General features: G+C 46.7%; 2 protein-coding genes across 3 annotated transcripts; one reads left to right on the top strand and one right to left on the bottom strand.

The window, feature by feature from the left end:
- Positions 1 to 559: 559 nt before the first annotated feature.
- On the bottom strand, positions 560 to 4080 carry LOC129168221 (E3 ubiquitin-protein ligase CCNB1IP1). 2 transcript variants are annotated; one of them, XM_054753235.1, is made up of 5 exons: positions 3852 to 4080; positions 2917 to 3221; positions 2694 to 2840; positions 2464 to 2632; positions 582 to 1133 (listed from the first exon to the last, which is right to left on the bottom strand). In XM_054753235.1, exons 2-5 carry the CDS (start codon positions 3211 to 3213, stop codon positions 1003 to 1005), a joined length of 744 nt encoding a protein of 247 aa, XP_054609210.1. In that variant the 5' UTR covers positions 3214 to 3221; positions 3852 to 4080; the 3' UTR covers positions 582 to 1002. The 2 variants fall into 2 exon arrangements, with proteins under 2 accessions (XP_054609211.1, XP_054609210.1); XM_054753236.1 differs by lacking the exon at positions 3852 to 4080 and having other exon boundaries at positions 560 to 1133; positions 2917 to 3217.
- Positions 4081 to 7023: 2943 nt separating this feature from the next.
- Positions 7024 to 12907, top strand: si:ch211-212k18.5 (sal-like protein 4). Its single transcript, XM_054752840.1, is given in 19 exon segments — positions 7024 to 7290; positions 8276 to 8308; positions 8311 to 8471; positions 8474 to 8536; positions 8538 to 8714; positions 8716 to 8797; positions 8800 to 8951; positions 8953 to 8991; positions 8993 to 9178; positions 9180 to 9251; positions 9253 to 9423; positions 9425 to 9457; positions 9459 to 9521; positions 9523 to 9624; positions 9626 to 10049; positions 10052 to 10094; positions 10096 to 10246; positions 10248 to 11432; positions 11519 to 12907. Coding segments are annotated over 19 exon segments (3381 nt in total). The 5' UTR covers positions 7024 to 7214; the 3' UTR covers positions 11687 to 12907.
- Positions 12908 to 15250: the final 2343 nt, after the last annotated feature.

A 15250-nucleotide genomic window follows, 5' to 3' on the forward strand; every position in this document is an offset into this window, starting at 1 on the left:
TGTGAATTATTGTAATTTTTCAACTGGTCTTAAAATTTTGACGAGTGTATATTGACCAACATTGGATTTGATTTTGCATCATTAATGTACAAAATGTATCAAAGTAAAGGTGCTGTCCTGTCATGGTTAGGTACTGCAATGGGGGAGCTGGTGTTTGAACGTACTATACTCCGCCCACTCTGCTCAGCCGTCACTGCTAATTGTCCCGGAGACTCCGTGTATGTGTATGTGCAATAGCCGTGAACAAGAGACAGCCATGAGATGGCAAATCCCCTTCAGCTTAACTTGTAATTGTGACGATTCTAGACTTTTTGTACAATCTCTATGAAACCACGACTGGTGATACATGCTAGCTGGTGGTGGTGCTCTTATATTTTTTGGGTGAAAAGTCACTTGGAGCCAAGGAGGGATAGCACCTTTTAAGATATTTAATTAATTGGTGGGTGTCCAAAATGTGGCCCAGGGGACATTTTTTGGCCTGCTGGTCGTTTTTTATTGGCCCTTGGCATCTTCTAAAAATAAAATGTATTTATTAATGACATATTACACTAATTTGCTTTGTGGACTGTAACACAAAACTCATATATTGTATGTTTTTTTCACATAGTTTAGCTTACACTGGTTTTAGCATTTTTAATATACAAAATGTATCAAATGCATGCTTCCATTTTTCAGTATGTGGCCCTCAATGGAAAAAGTTTGCCCTCCCCCACTACAGAGTTGTTGACATGCTGCTACTAGAGATTGTTTCACAAAAATCTAGGCTTCTATTTGACAACTAACTCAAACTATAAGTCAACTGTGACTTTATTAACACTTGTAACACGTGAAAGAACATTCAGTTCAACGTTAGCTCCAACACATTTCTTTAGGAGGTTGAAAACCCCTAAAACTTGGTGACACAGCAGACATACCGACAGGACTTAAAACTCCACCAAATGCTTCCAGAAGAACAAGTCTTGAACAAAGTCAACTTTCCAACGGATGTCTCCCCTGCTGTTGTCAGTTCTTCTTGACTGCTCTGCCATTGTTGCAGACGGGGGAGCTAATCTGGAAGAAGTTTCTGGGTCTATCAGCATCCAAGCACGGCAAGAAGTGGTGGTTTCTCTCAGGAGTCTGCTGGTCTGCCACCACTGGGTGACACATGGCAATGTGGTGGCAAGTACACCATTGTTACAAGAATTAAAGCTCCACAATACTGTACAGACATCCATCCATTTTCTATGCCGCTTCTTCTCACTAGGGTCGCAGGGGTATGCTGGAGCCTATCCCAGCTGACTTTGGGCAAGAGGCGGGGTACACCCTGGACTTGTCGCCAGCCAATCGCAGGGCACATTTAAACAAACAACCATTCACTCTCACATTCATACCTTTCATACAATTTAGAGTCACCAATTAACCTAACATGCATGTTTTTGGAATGTGGGAGGAAACCGGAGTACCCGGAGGAAACCCGCGCACGCACATGGGAGACTCATGAGGCACATGCAAACTCCCCACAGATGCCCAAGCGGAGATTCAAACCCACATCTTCCCGATCTCTTGACTGTGTGGCCAACATGCTACAATACAGACAATTAGTCCAAATGAAGTGGCAAAACATCTACAGCTGTGTAGCTTTATTTTCCAAATGTGCTAACTTTCATTAGAGAAGAAAAATGAGGAGAGAAGAGGAAGACGTGGTTCAAGATTGCCATCAACATTTGCGATAAGTGCCAACGACAGAACAGTCGTTCCTCGCCACATCACGCTTACAATTTTGCAGCATTTCCCAGAATTTTCGCAGCTTCACTCGGTTTTTCACAAATATATTATAAAATCATGCTGTTTGTTGGTTGATAGGCACAGCCTATTTTTAATTTTTTAAATATGCATATTTAAGCAAATTTATATGCACTAACTACGAATATATTTGATTTATAAATAAGGAATCCTACTTGATGGAAATTCACTTATCACATTCGGGTCTGGAACCAATTAACCGTAATAAACAAGGGATTACTGTAATGCATTTGGGACAGCACTACTGTCAAATTCCGCACCCTCAAGAACTCAGTACACAGTGTACAAAGTATACTTATGGAAGTGTACTGACAGAAGTATTCCTTTTGAGACATAGCAATGACCAAGGTGAAGCAAGAGCTTGAAAACCCTCTTGTTCAAGTCTCCAGTTGGGGAACACTAGAAATACGGGGAAATACGTAAACAGACAAAGACAAGTTTGCCACCATTGTTCAGCAGAGATTGGGAACAGAACTAGTGCGTTGTGCGTTTTGTTCCCTTACTGTACCCAAAATGAACCGAAACCACCTTTGAACCGAGTTACGTACCGAACTGTGACGATGCCGTACCATTAAAATCATACTAATTAATGAGCCGTTTGAAAAGGAAACGTCCTCTAAGATGATTCTACTAGGAAGCGTTCCAGTACACATCTCAGTAGCTTTGTGACGTTTGTCTTACCAGTGTTGTCATTGTGATATGTCAGCTGACATCGGGACTGGCCACCGCCCACCACCATGTTGCGCATCCTCAGCTGTTCATACAGGCCCTGAAGCTTCTGGCACTGCCTGCTCTTCTCCATCAACCGCTCGGATATGTCGCTGGTCTTCCTCTTATAGTCCTCCAACATCTACACATGCACACATCAAACACATCCTTTTACAATTCATTGAATCATTCCCCCCACTTACCTTCTTCAAGGAGGCAATTTCCACTTTCATTGATGACAACTCGAGCTGTCTGGTCTGGTTCTGTTGTGTCAGAACCTTTTCCATCTGCTGCAGCTGCTTCTCAGTGCGTAACGCACTGTATTCCTGATACATGCGCTCCTGATGGACCTGCAGACAAAGCACGCAGGGAAAAGTCAGCTTAGTGTTTAGCAAGGATGGGCACACAGAAGGTATAAAACTCAACCTGGTAGTTCCAGAAGGCCAGAGCGCGGGAAGTGATGTCCATAACTATGTCTGGGCGCAGACCACATAGCACCATGGCCTTGTAGTGCTCGGACGGCGACAATTCTGTCCTCAAAATGTCCATTTTGCCGGACAGAGTCGACGAGCAAGCCGGGCAGCTGGTCGGGGAGCGGTTGAATTCGAGGGATCCATGCTGATCGCAGAACACATGCGAGCAGGCCGTGACCCAGGCGAAGGTGGTCAGCTTGACCCGGCACTTGGCAAAGTTGCACAGGAGAGTGTCGTCGCACAAAGACATGTCGGTGACTGTGAAAAGATGAAGACAACACAATGAGCAAAATTAAATGCGTTTAATTAGCATGGCCTTAACCTGGTGGGATGCTTTGAAAGCGCTTTATGCCTAGAGGACACACCCTTAACAAATCAATAACACAGGTGCATCGTAACAAATCCGAATATTGTGGATTTATTTCAGAAATTAAAAACATCAATTACATAGATTCACTCCACACAGAGTTAACTATTTCAATAATAACTAATAATTTGGATGATTATGTTTATTCCTGCTAATAAAACGCTCATTAGCTAATAGTCAACCAACACAATTATGCTTCTTTCTTTTGTGGATTTAAGTCAGCATATACAAAAACAACGATTGAAGAACAATAAGTACGACACCATAAGTAACAAATAAAGTTTAATGCAGCATTAAAACGTTGTTGTGTTGAAAACAGCAAATAATCAACAGTAAGCGAATGTCAGCTGTAGCCGGTTAGCGAGCAGCTAGCAACACTCTCGTCGAGTTCTCTCTGTTTTAGCTGACGTCTATGCTTTAGTTTTTTCGACAAACTTTAACTGAAACTTTTTCCTGAGATTTAACCCACCTGTAGTCGTAATTTATCTATCTTTAAAACAACAACAACAACAACAACTTACCTTTCAATAAACTTTACAATGGCAGCGAAAGCAATAAACATCACTCCAATGCTGGGATCTGATTGGCGCAAGATATTTGCAATATTCCTTTTCTTATTTACATTTTTCACTTAATCATGTTAAACGTTGATTAATGTGGATTATTCATTTTCACTTTATTGAAGGAGTCGCAGCTCAAATCATTTCTTTTCGAAGTGGAGTTTGCCACTCCCTCCCTCATCTCCTGTTGGTGGTACAGGAGTGCACTGAGCGGATCGACTCAAATATCGATAACAGGGTAGTGTCGGTATCGGATCGATACTTACGTGATGAGACTGATATTTTTCGATTCTTTTCTATGTTTCATTTTACAGATATCTTTTTGTTATGTTGCTCATAATGTCACATTGTTGATTTTGTCTATATTTATGTATTGTTATGTAGATTGGAAACTCAGGGAATAATAAGTCCTTTGACATAGAATGACAAAAAGCTAAAGGATTTGAATGACAGCAATAGTAGTTTTTGCTTTTGTTTACCTAGTTTTCAATTTGGGCTTTATTTTGCTCAAACACAATATCATTCAATGAGCTTGAAAAATTTCAAGTAAAAAGTATCGGTATCAATTGTGGTCAGTGTACAGTGGCTGTACAGATCTGACTGTAACAGAAACCGCAAACGGAATAAATTTTTCCAATGAGGGAGGCAGGTGAGGCACCGCTTGATCTGTTCCAGGATGCCAAATATGTTAACACAAAACACATTTTTACTGATCTTATCCAGTTTGTTTTGATAATCTCTGTGCATCCAATAAATCAAGAATTTCCTGAGTCATCCATTTTTTGTGTGGTTGACGTTTGGTGGTTGGGAGTTTTGCTGTTGCTTGTATTGTGCATTCTTGCATCTTTCGCCATCTTTCTTCCGCATTTGTGACTTCATGTGACACTTCAAATTTGTTTAACACTGATATTGTGAATTTCTTGTGTTTAAAAATATTGGAGTTCTTGTACATTATGGGATGTTTTTGAGTCTCACTTTCATGACGACCGTACTGGGATGTGATCACTCCCACAGTGCGCCCCTGGCATGGACTTTTGAACCGCTCTTCAATTATCGTAGTACGAAATCTATTTGGTTTCTAGCTCTATCACCAGGGCTTTTCCCCATCCAGCATTTTTGGAGGGTTCTGAAACCAGATGTTGATGATGATGATCTTGTTCTCTTGACATCACTCAGCCGTTTTCTTCACCGAGTTCATTGATCTCTCCAATTCCAAAATGGCTAACAATATTTTGGATGCATTCTTTCCCCACTTTTACATTGAAGTCTTCCATTATAACCTTGATGTCTTTGGATTTAAGTTGTTTTTTTGCCCTCTCAAGATCTTAATAGAATTTCTCAATCTCGGCTCCTTCTTGGTCTGCTGTTGGCACATAAGTTCGTATGAGACCAACTTCAAAGGGGTTTCCTCCAAGTTTAACTACAAGTTTAACTTTCTGTAACTGCACAGTAGCCCGCCAATTTGCCATCCAAAATGACTTCAGGTCTTTTTAGTGTTTATCTCTTCCAGAATATAAAACTGAGTGTTATTTTCTGATGTTATTTTCACTGACACCTTTCACTGACAAGCCAAGAATATTCTCTTCATTCTGTTCATTTCGTGTTTAATGTTGTCTGGTTTCCCTTTCTGGTACATACTGTAGTTCTAAAATTCCATGTGGCGATTTGGATGGTTTGTTAACATGTCCGTATGCGAGCAGTGGCAGGTTGTCGGTCTGGTGTCACCTGTAGCACACGACTTTCCCTATCGAGTGAAGTATCCCGAAACTGGTCAGGGAACTCCTTAACGCTGTTGCTTGACAATGTTGAAGACTTTTGAACCATAATTTTCTTTGCAAAAGTTACAGAGTAGTTACTTGGTAGTTTGCTGTTGCTTCTATAAAGGCAGTGCCCATACTAAGCGAGTTGTCCCAGCCATTGTACCCACACCGCGCTATCTTCTGCCTGGCACATTGAAAAGTCAACCAGTTCCAAATACTATCTGGCCTCTCAGCATTTTCATCTCATCACGTGCCTGTTGTGACTTCATGTGACCCTGATCGGGGGCTAAGTGGGTACTCCACCGTACCCAAGGGGTGTCCCACGGGCTAGTGGTGGGAAGGAGGCGCCTTACTGCTCCTGTTGATAGGAGATAACCCTCTATCCTGCATATTTTTGGATTTTGGGAGGGAAACCAGAGCACCCGGGAGAAAACCCACACGCGCATAGGGATAACATAACTACACACAGAGATGCTCAAACGGAGATTTGAACCGTCGATCTCCTGACTGTGCGGCCATATGCTAACCAGCAGCTCTAGTCATTTTCCTTTAAAAAAATCAACTTGACTTTCCACAGACTGTAATTAGCATGAAAGGTGAAACTTTATGAAAAGAGAGCAGTTGAAATTATTCAATTTCAGGTGGACAGTGAAGCACGTCCCCCCCCCCCCTCCCCCCCCCCCCCCCCCCCACGCCTACCACCACCCGCGCCTATTATTGGTGGTACAGGAGTGCAGGAAGGGGGGCTAAAAGAGTGGCTTTGTGCAGTGCACTAGTGCATCCATGGGTGGGGTGTGTGTGTGTGTGGGTGTCGTGGGGGGGGGGGGGGGGGGGGGGGGGGGGGTGCTCAGTCAACTGTGTCCAGCACGCCATTGTCACAGATAGCCATCTATTTGGTGCCTTTTAAATAGAGCTGCAGTGACGGGGGGTTGGGGGTGCACAGCAAACACATGTATGTGATCACACTGCTGTGCTCTAATTGGTCCTATTGAAATACTTTCCAAGGAATACTGTGTCTGCATCTTTGAGGTTTTTTGAAATTATTTGTTTTCATCCGTTACTACTTAGTACACCTGCCCCCCCCCCCCCCCCCCCCCCCCCCCACACACACACACCCGTCCATGCAATAAAGACACCTGTTGCTATCTTGTAACGCTCAAACATGCACACCTCTTACTTTATAGTGTTTTATTAAAAGTGGGAGAAAGGCACATAAAGCGGGAGTGGGGGGGGGGGGGGGAGCAGGGACTTACACGCTATTGAAATGCAAATATGGAAGAACAAGGAGGGGTTGTGTGTATGTGTGTGTGCGTGTGTGCATGGGAGAGGGAGGGAGGGGCTCATTTTGGACAAGTTTTTTTTTGGGGGGGTGTTGAGAGGAGACTTTGAGCCACTCTGCAGCCTCTTGTGACACAGTGAAGACCTGCAGGAGTCTTCTCTCTCTCTCTCTACAACTTTTGGAACTTGCTTCTCTTGGATGCGTTTGAGGAACAAAACGACAACAACAAAAAAAGAACAAAATAGAGTCGACCGATGGCGCCCCCCCTCCCGCTCATTGTGAATCATGTCACGCCGGAAGCAGAAGAGACCCCAGCATCTCATTAACGCCGATCCAGGGGGCCAGGGGGTGCTAGCTCACGGTGAGAAAACACCTTTATCATCATCATTATTAGTAGTACTAGTAGTAGTTCGTAGTCGTAGTAGTAGTTTGCTTCTCTGCTAAAGCCCCCCCCCCACTCATGCAGGCCCCTGCAGGCTGGGGGGCCCCAATAAAGTGAAAAGAGAATGCTTGGCTTGATAACGAACAAACAAACAAGAAGCAACAGGCTGCTGAGACACTGCTATTAGTTGACAATAAGGTGCATGTGTTGGTGTGGTGGGGGGTGGGGCAAGGAACTGTCTTTGCTAAAGATTTTTTTCTTTGCTAAAGCTTAATCTTGCACCCTTCAGTGCTTTTCTTTTTCAGGCACCCCCCACTCCTTCCTGTAAAGTCCTACAAAGATAAACGGGGGGTGGGTTCCGGGAGAGTGTCCATGCTAAAATTTGTTGAGATGGAAGCTCCAGGTTAGTTCATCAATAAGTGAGAAGGAATTCCATGGAGGTCTCGTCTTTCATTCCATCACTAAACCTCTCCAGGAGGGAATAGCTAGTTTGTCTCTCCATTGTTTACCAGCCCCCCAACCACCCAACCCCCGCTTACTTCTCTCTTTTGCTCTTTCTCACTCTGCGCTCAAGATCCTGAAAGTATTTGACCCCCAAGCGGCAGAGGTCAGATTAGCTGACCAATCGCTATGAGTGGACAGTGCCCAGGACCCTCGCTTGGCCTGACCCTTCACCTCCACTGTGACGTAGAGGGCGGGGGGAGGGCGAATGGGGAGATGAAAGACGTTACTTGCACCAGGGGAGGGGGTGGGTTAAGAGGGGTTATGGGTTGTCCTGGTAATGTCCCATTGTCCTCTAAAAGGGGTTGCCATGGCAGCAAGGTGGTGTGTATGTGTGTTTGAGTAGTTTAACTCCAGAGAGCACAGATTGAGGCACAGAGGAGGTCTTCCCTCCAACATGCCAAAAACATGTCAGACGAAAAAGATCAGCAGTTATCTTTGTTGTTTTTGTGTCCACCCTCAGATGAGCTTGTGGCCATGAAGTCACCATCCACCTCACTGGCTCAGAAGTCACTTCCTCTGGGTCTTCCTCACCTTCCCCGACCTCGCTCCAAGACTGCCAGCCGCCCCTGCCCCCCCGCCCGTCCCCCGTGGGGCTCCACGCGCCCTCCTTGCCCAACGAGAGCTCACCCCCTCCACACTGGCCCAACCACATCGCCACCCCTTTGCCACCTCCCTCCCAAACACTCATTCCTCCCTCTCCCCGGACTTTCCTCACCCCTCCTTTGTCCTCCCAGACTCATTCGCCTCCCCCTCTGGGAAAGACCTCCGGCCCCCAAGCGCTCTCACACCAAGGGAATTCTCACTCCACCATGACCTCCCCTACAATGGGCAGCTCGGCCACTACCACTACCTCGTCCTCGTCCTTTCAGTGTGTGCCCACCCAATGTGACAGTGACAGCCCCGGGTCAGCACCAGGCCTCCAGCTCGCTGGGTGACCAGATGCAGGTGCCTCCCACCCTGGCTGTGCTCCTGGAGGAGCTTCGGTTTTACAGCAGCGGCAAATACATCAGATGCAGATTACTGAGGAAATCTGCAGGCATGTTCTAAGGCTTGGAGGTGCAGTGTTTGGCCAGGATGCTAACACACAAGCTAGTGCCGCTGAGAGCAACCAGAAGCCCAGTGGAGGGGCTTCGTCCCACCACAGCACACTCCTCTACTGTCACACCTGCCACCACAAGCGGCATCGCTTTTAACCGGCATTCCATCATCCCTTTTTCCCCCAGCTGCCTCCTCTCCAAGCAAGGCGCGCTACAGGCCAATGGCAGCAGAACGCCCATCGTCCTCCACCTCTTTGGCTTCATCCATCTCCTCCACCATGCCAAGCTCGTCTGTGGCCTCCCTTCACCCCCTGTCTTTGTCTTTGGGGCCTACCCCCGCGCTACCTCCATGAGAAGTCTTCCAACACCTCCTTATTTGCTCACACTAATGGCATTAGCTCTCTCCACGCCTCTCGTTCCCACCACCAGCCATTCGCAGGACCTTCCTCCTCCGTCTGCCTCTCTGACCTCCACGTCGGGACGCCCGCAGCACGTGTGCCGTTTTTGCGGGAAGGTCCTGAGCAGTGACTCGTCACTGCAGATCCATCTGAGGTCACACACAGGCGAGCGGCCCCTACCAGTGTCCCGTCTGCCTGAGCCGTTTCAACCACACGAGGAAACCTCAAAGCTCACTTCTTGCGACATCGGGAGCAGAATCCAGAGCTTTCCCCTCTCCCTTTTACCCCCGGCGCTGTCGGAACAGACACAGAGTGGCTCGTCTTCCGGTGCAATCCAGAGGAGGAGGAAGAGGCGAGCCGATGATGATGAGTCCCTTTAACGGGGTGAAGGGAAGCATTCCCGGGATGACAGAGAACATGGCTTTGGGTTTCCTGTCTGGTGCGTCGACTCATCCCTCTGCTTCCTCTCTCCCTTTGCCGCCCACAGTGGATATGGCGCTGCTGTCCACTGCCCATTCCCTGTTGCAGCTGAATCGGGCGTCAGTCGCTATCAGCGCACCGAGCCCTGTGCTGCCGTCTTCCTCGTCCTCCGTGGGAAGTCAGTATAAGGGAGCAAAGCAGCAGCGCTTTGACGAGAACACTCCTCCTCACTCGACGCTTCACACAGCCACCTCCTACTCCCAGCTGGCTCAACTTCCCAAAATTCTCTTCCCTGGAGGTACCTCCCCGCACCACCTGGCCCTCCTGCGACCATCAGGCCACCCGTCCAGCTCTCACCTCAGTTCACCACATCAGCTTCCTTCCCTTTCCCTCCTTTCCCCAAGCCATCCACCACTTCTCCGTGTCTCCTCTCCTGCCACCTCCACTCAGACATCAGACACCTCCAAGCTGCAACGGCTGGTCCAGAAGCTTGAGAAGCAGCCACAAGGAGGGGCGTTGTCCTCTTCATCTGTCCCGTCTTCCTCTACCTCTTCACTCACCCTTGCGGAGGCCAACGGGGGATACGAATGGTCATGACCTCAGCACCACCTCCAGTGCTTATCGCAGGGAAATGTTAGCTGCTCTTGGCCTTAGTCCAAACACTGGAGGGCTAGCAAGCGGTCAGGGGGTCTCAGGTGCTAACTCCACCACCACCACCGCCACCACCTCATCTCTGCCCACTGCTCAGGCAGCCAATCAGTGCGGGGTGTGCCTGCGTGTACTCAGCTGCCCTCGAGCCCTGCGCTTGCACCAGGCCACTCATCTGGGAGAGCGACCCTTCCCTTGTAAGCTCTGTGGTCGCTCCTTCTCCACCAAGGGCAGCCTCAGGGCCCACCTGGCCACTCATCGGGCAAGGCCACCCAATTCCCGGGCGCTGAACTCCTGCCCCCTGTGTCCACGCAAGTTCACCAACGCCTTAGTTCTTCAGCACCACATCCGCCTGCACCTCGGAGGGCAAATCCCACCTGATGAAGACCTGCCAGCAGAGGACAATGCAGAAACAGAGAACGCCATATTTGATGATGTAGAGAATGACTCGCCATCTAAAGTTGAACAACTCTTGCCCCTGGCTCTTACAAAACCTCCTGCTTCTAAGATAGCTTCTGATGTGAAGATGGAGGAATCTGAGGCTTCCACACCCAGCATTAGCCCACCTCCGCCCCATAATACCCACTCAGCGGGAGCCGAGGACCCTCTGGATATGAGAGACAACAACCTAGATGGTGGTAGCTCCCTGAACAGCTCCACATTCCTGCAAGAGGAGGCCCCCCAAGCTGACCTGGGCAGCCCTCTCAAAGCCGCCTTGACTAGCTCCCATTCAGCTGCCGTCAATGGTAAAGACACCCCTCTCTCCTTGTGTGTTTCTAAGCCTGATGCACAAATGAACACACATGACGCAAACAGTCCCGCGCCAGAGGTAAATCCTTCATCTGCACTCACCAATCCCTCCAGCCCGGGGCCCGACTGTGCTGCTCAGGGAGTTGATGGAAGCGTCCTGCAGGGGCCGGGGGTGCAAGATGTCACCCAAAGTCAAGCAGAAGGTGAAAAGAACACATCAACAGCAGACCCAGAGAAGGAGACCTCAGACAGCCCAGAGCCCCCTGTTGCAGCACCTGGACCACATTCCCAACACCATCGCTTGGATAAACCCTACAGCTGCTCCCAATGCGGAAAGGCCTACGCCAGCCGTAGTGGACTTAAGGTAAGACACCGCTGTCATGCTAAGCTCTCCAGCATGATGCTACATGGGAATCAAATAAACCACTTTGCCATTCCTCTCATCCGCAGGGTCACATGAAAACTCATCCTAGTGCCTACGCCAAGGGTCAAACCAATGAGAGCAACTTTGCCGAGGATCACAGTTCCAAGATCCTGGAAGGGAAGCAAGGAAGCAGTGATCCAGATGCAGGCGTTGGTTGTGACGAGGCCGGTGAGCTACTGGACACGACCGCTTAGGGAAGAAGATAGTTTAGTCTTCTGGACGAGGGACTGTTGTTGTTAGATGATTGTTCATAGCGATAGCTTGTGTTGTAGTTAATGCTCAAGGAGATGTTTGAATGTAGAACACGACTTGTTATAGTCTTTTTTTGTACTTCAAATCTCACAGTGAGGCCTTATTTCTACGCCATTCCTTTCAATGTTTGCTGTGATAAGTTGGGGTGTAACGGTACACCATAATCATGTTTTGGATTATACCTCGGTTTTAATGTTACGCTTCGGTTCATTGTGTGTACGGTCCGGGTAGCACTTTGGACACCCCTGGTTTACAAGGTTTGTTTTTAGGAAAGTGCAAAAGTAACAATTTGAACAGTGTGATTTATTATTTTATTTTTAGTAAATGAAAGTGCAGCATTAATAGTCCAGCTCATAGCCCCGTTCTCTCTCTACTGAACAATGGCGGCAACACTTATTTGGTCTTATCTACTTGTTTTTGTGCATTTATTTATTTCACTGAGAAGGCCAAGGAGACTTTAGTAAAGAAAGAGGGTTGTCAAGCTCTGTCTTCTCCTTAGCACTATCAGTAGCCATAACTCCCGCTAGCCAAAGGCTGGGCTGCACTCTTTTTGTCTGCCTGAACTCTGCTTCTGCGCTGAATGCCTTGCCTTTTTGTCCGCTTTCAAGCACACTCCCCGGGCTTGTGGAGGTCCATCGCAACGGTGTACACTTCCTGTCCCGCTTTTAATGTGTACCACGTTGGAAATCGGCAGGCCTTCGGTTCTGTAGGGAAAATCCAACTCCAAATACATGCACCGTTACACCCCTATTGTTCACAAAGGCTGACCTGCATACCAAAACAGGCCATTTTTTGTAATGGTCCACATTTGTATATATGATGTTTGTTCTTCTTTTGAAGTGTTACTTATTTGTTGTATTTGTGCTGCTGCTGACTGCACTGCGCTGGAGGAACATCTCCTGCCATGCTAGCAATGTTGACCACGATGGCGATGAATGTGTAGCCACATATGACTTGACTTTTGACGATTGTCAAGGTAACCTGCAGCGGTTTGCTCCAAGGAAGGAAGAGCACCGTCCATTAGCACCCTCCCGGGCCCCTGTTTTTCTTCTCTCAAAGCACTCGTGCAGAAGTTACTGCTGCGTCCATGCTTAGTGTAACATTTTTGCTGTTGTAGCGATGCCGCAAAGTTTGAGCCTTGTTGTAAAAAATGGAATAAAATAATGGAGGATGACATTCTTTGTTTCTGTCGTGTCTTTTCGTTGATTCTGCCATAACAATGCTCAATATGACACAAAAGCACAAAAGCTGTCACAGCAAAAAGTCACGATGACGTCATAGCACTGCTGCTCACAGCAACTAGGGGTTGTATTTGTATGATAGATGGGGATTTCTATGATATGCTGTGATCCAATAGTATGCTAGCTTTGTGTGTTTGGACGTCTAACTCATCTTTTTCTTGCGTGCAGTGCCTTTTAATGTGTGTGTGCGTGTGTGATAATCAGAGCCTGTATGAGTGTGATTGTGGGTGCAGCTGTAGAGGCCATCACCTCGATCACCCCCCTCTCTGTGTCATACTCTTTCATGCACACTCTCTTTCATTTTCGCTTTCATTTCACTCCTTGCTCCCCCCCGGCCTTCCCTCCATGCCACCCCATGTAATGAGCTGACACACAGGAAGCTCTAATCCTCACACAATACCCCCCCACCCCGACCCCCCCACCCCTTAGAGTAGAGTGACTGGAGGGGAGGGGAGGGGGGGGGGGGGGTAACAGTGACCAACCTGGCCCAGCTGTCCCCAAAATGGCTTCCTTTAATCCCTCACATTTCAGCCTACAAGGGGGCTCCAGAAACCATGGCAACTGGTCGCCAAGGGAAAGAATGGACGGGGGACAAAGGCGCTGAAAGTGCGAGGGGGGGAGGGGGGGGGGGGGGGTCGTGTGTGTGAGAAGTTTGTCCACATGTTTGCATGCAACTGGGGGTGGGGCGGACATGTCTCAATCTTAAAAATGAAAGGTGGAAGCAGGAAGAAGAAGAGCACAGGTTTGATAAAGGCCAGTTTCTGTCACACTGTCACTCGTCGATAAATCACAATACACAATAGATCACTCAGTGCTCCTCTATGACAACATTTCAAGGTGTTAAAATCTTCATCACGGCTCCTTTCTTCGCCAATCACACGCATTGAACTCCCACAGCAAGACAAATACACTCGGGGTGGGTGATACCACCGGAGTTTGGTACTGATCGATACCAAGTAAATACAGCAGGGGTGTCCATTTGCATCCCGCTGATAGTTTTTTTTATTGGCACATTGTAGAAATAAGAAATCATATGAATAATTGTAGAAATAACCAAAAAATACAGCATAAAGGCACAATGTAAAGAGAAAAAGCTGAAATGTTGAGAAAGCTTTGTTTTTATATGAACACGTTTTTAAGCCTTTTAACAAAAATTTAAATATCAGAGTGGCCTCAGTATCCTTCAGTATGCGGCTTCCACTGGAAAAGGTTTGGACATCAAGGTCATTGTTTGTGAAGTTGCCTTTAATTTGTTGATCGGAATAACCAAAATAAAACAGATTTTAAGCTAACTCATTTTAAGTTTAAGTTCCCTTTCATTACATATCATTGTTGGAGCACAATAAAGTCTACAGAGCAAACATAACTAAACAAAAGCAACAAGTAATATTTACTCTCTGAGTTTGTAAACAGTAAGACAATATATTGTAGCGACGGGTATATTGTGCTGCTCCTAGCTGTGGTTTTGGTATGTGAGCTATAGGGGGCAGTCGGGTTCAGCATGTTGTGTGGAGCAAGCGTTTTGGTGAAAAGGGCGTAGATTAAGAAGGTTAAGGAAGTGTTGCTGTTTTACACACATGTGTAGCTAAGGCTCCTGCATTTGTAAGTGCTTCCCGATCTGTGAAAATAAATGGCCGACTGAATGCCGCCATCCTGACGTGTAGTTATTCAGCCGTCATTACAATATAAATAAAAATATTTCAGCAACACAACGAAAACACACGGATATTTGTTCAAATAAACATACAAGAGAAGTGAAAAATATCGATCTCATCGGACAGCACCCGTGGTATGAATACTATCAATATTTGGATCGATCCGCCCATCCCCTAATTAGATTATTACATTACATTACATTACATTATTAAACACAAGCTGTGCTCTCATCGTTTTCTAATGCATACGGAGTGGTTGTTTTGTACCACAAAAAAAAACAATAAAGGGAAAAAAGGGCCAATCCATCCATCCATCCACTTTCTATACCGCTTCACTTTATTAGGGTCAGGGGGGTCAGTCGTTGAAATAAATATGTAATGATATACGGTACACGTATACAGTAAATATATTTTTTAAAATATATTCGTTCACAGAAGTTACAAGCAGGATGTGCTTTCAGAAGGCCACAAGAGGGCGCAATGCTCCCATTTGTAAATCTGGAAGCGGAAATGTTTCACCACACTGAGGAATAATACAGCAGCAATTGATTTACTCTATACCCTGCATTTATTCATGCATTCTACAATGTTTCTGTCAGTTTTGACTTCT

The sequence above is a fragment of the Dunckerocampus dactyliophorus genome, chromosome 15 (genome assembly GCF_027744805.1).
Source record: "Dunckerocampus dactyliophorus isolate RoL2022-P2 chromosome 15, RoL_Ddac_1.1, whole genome shotgun sequence".
Classification (NCBI taxonomy): domain Eukaryota; kingdom Metazoa; phylum Chordata; class Actinopteri; order Syngnathiformes; family Syngnathidae; genus Dunckerocampus; species Dunckerocampus dactyliophorus.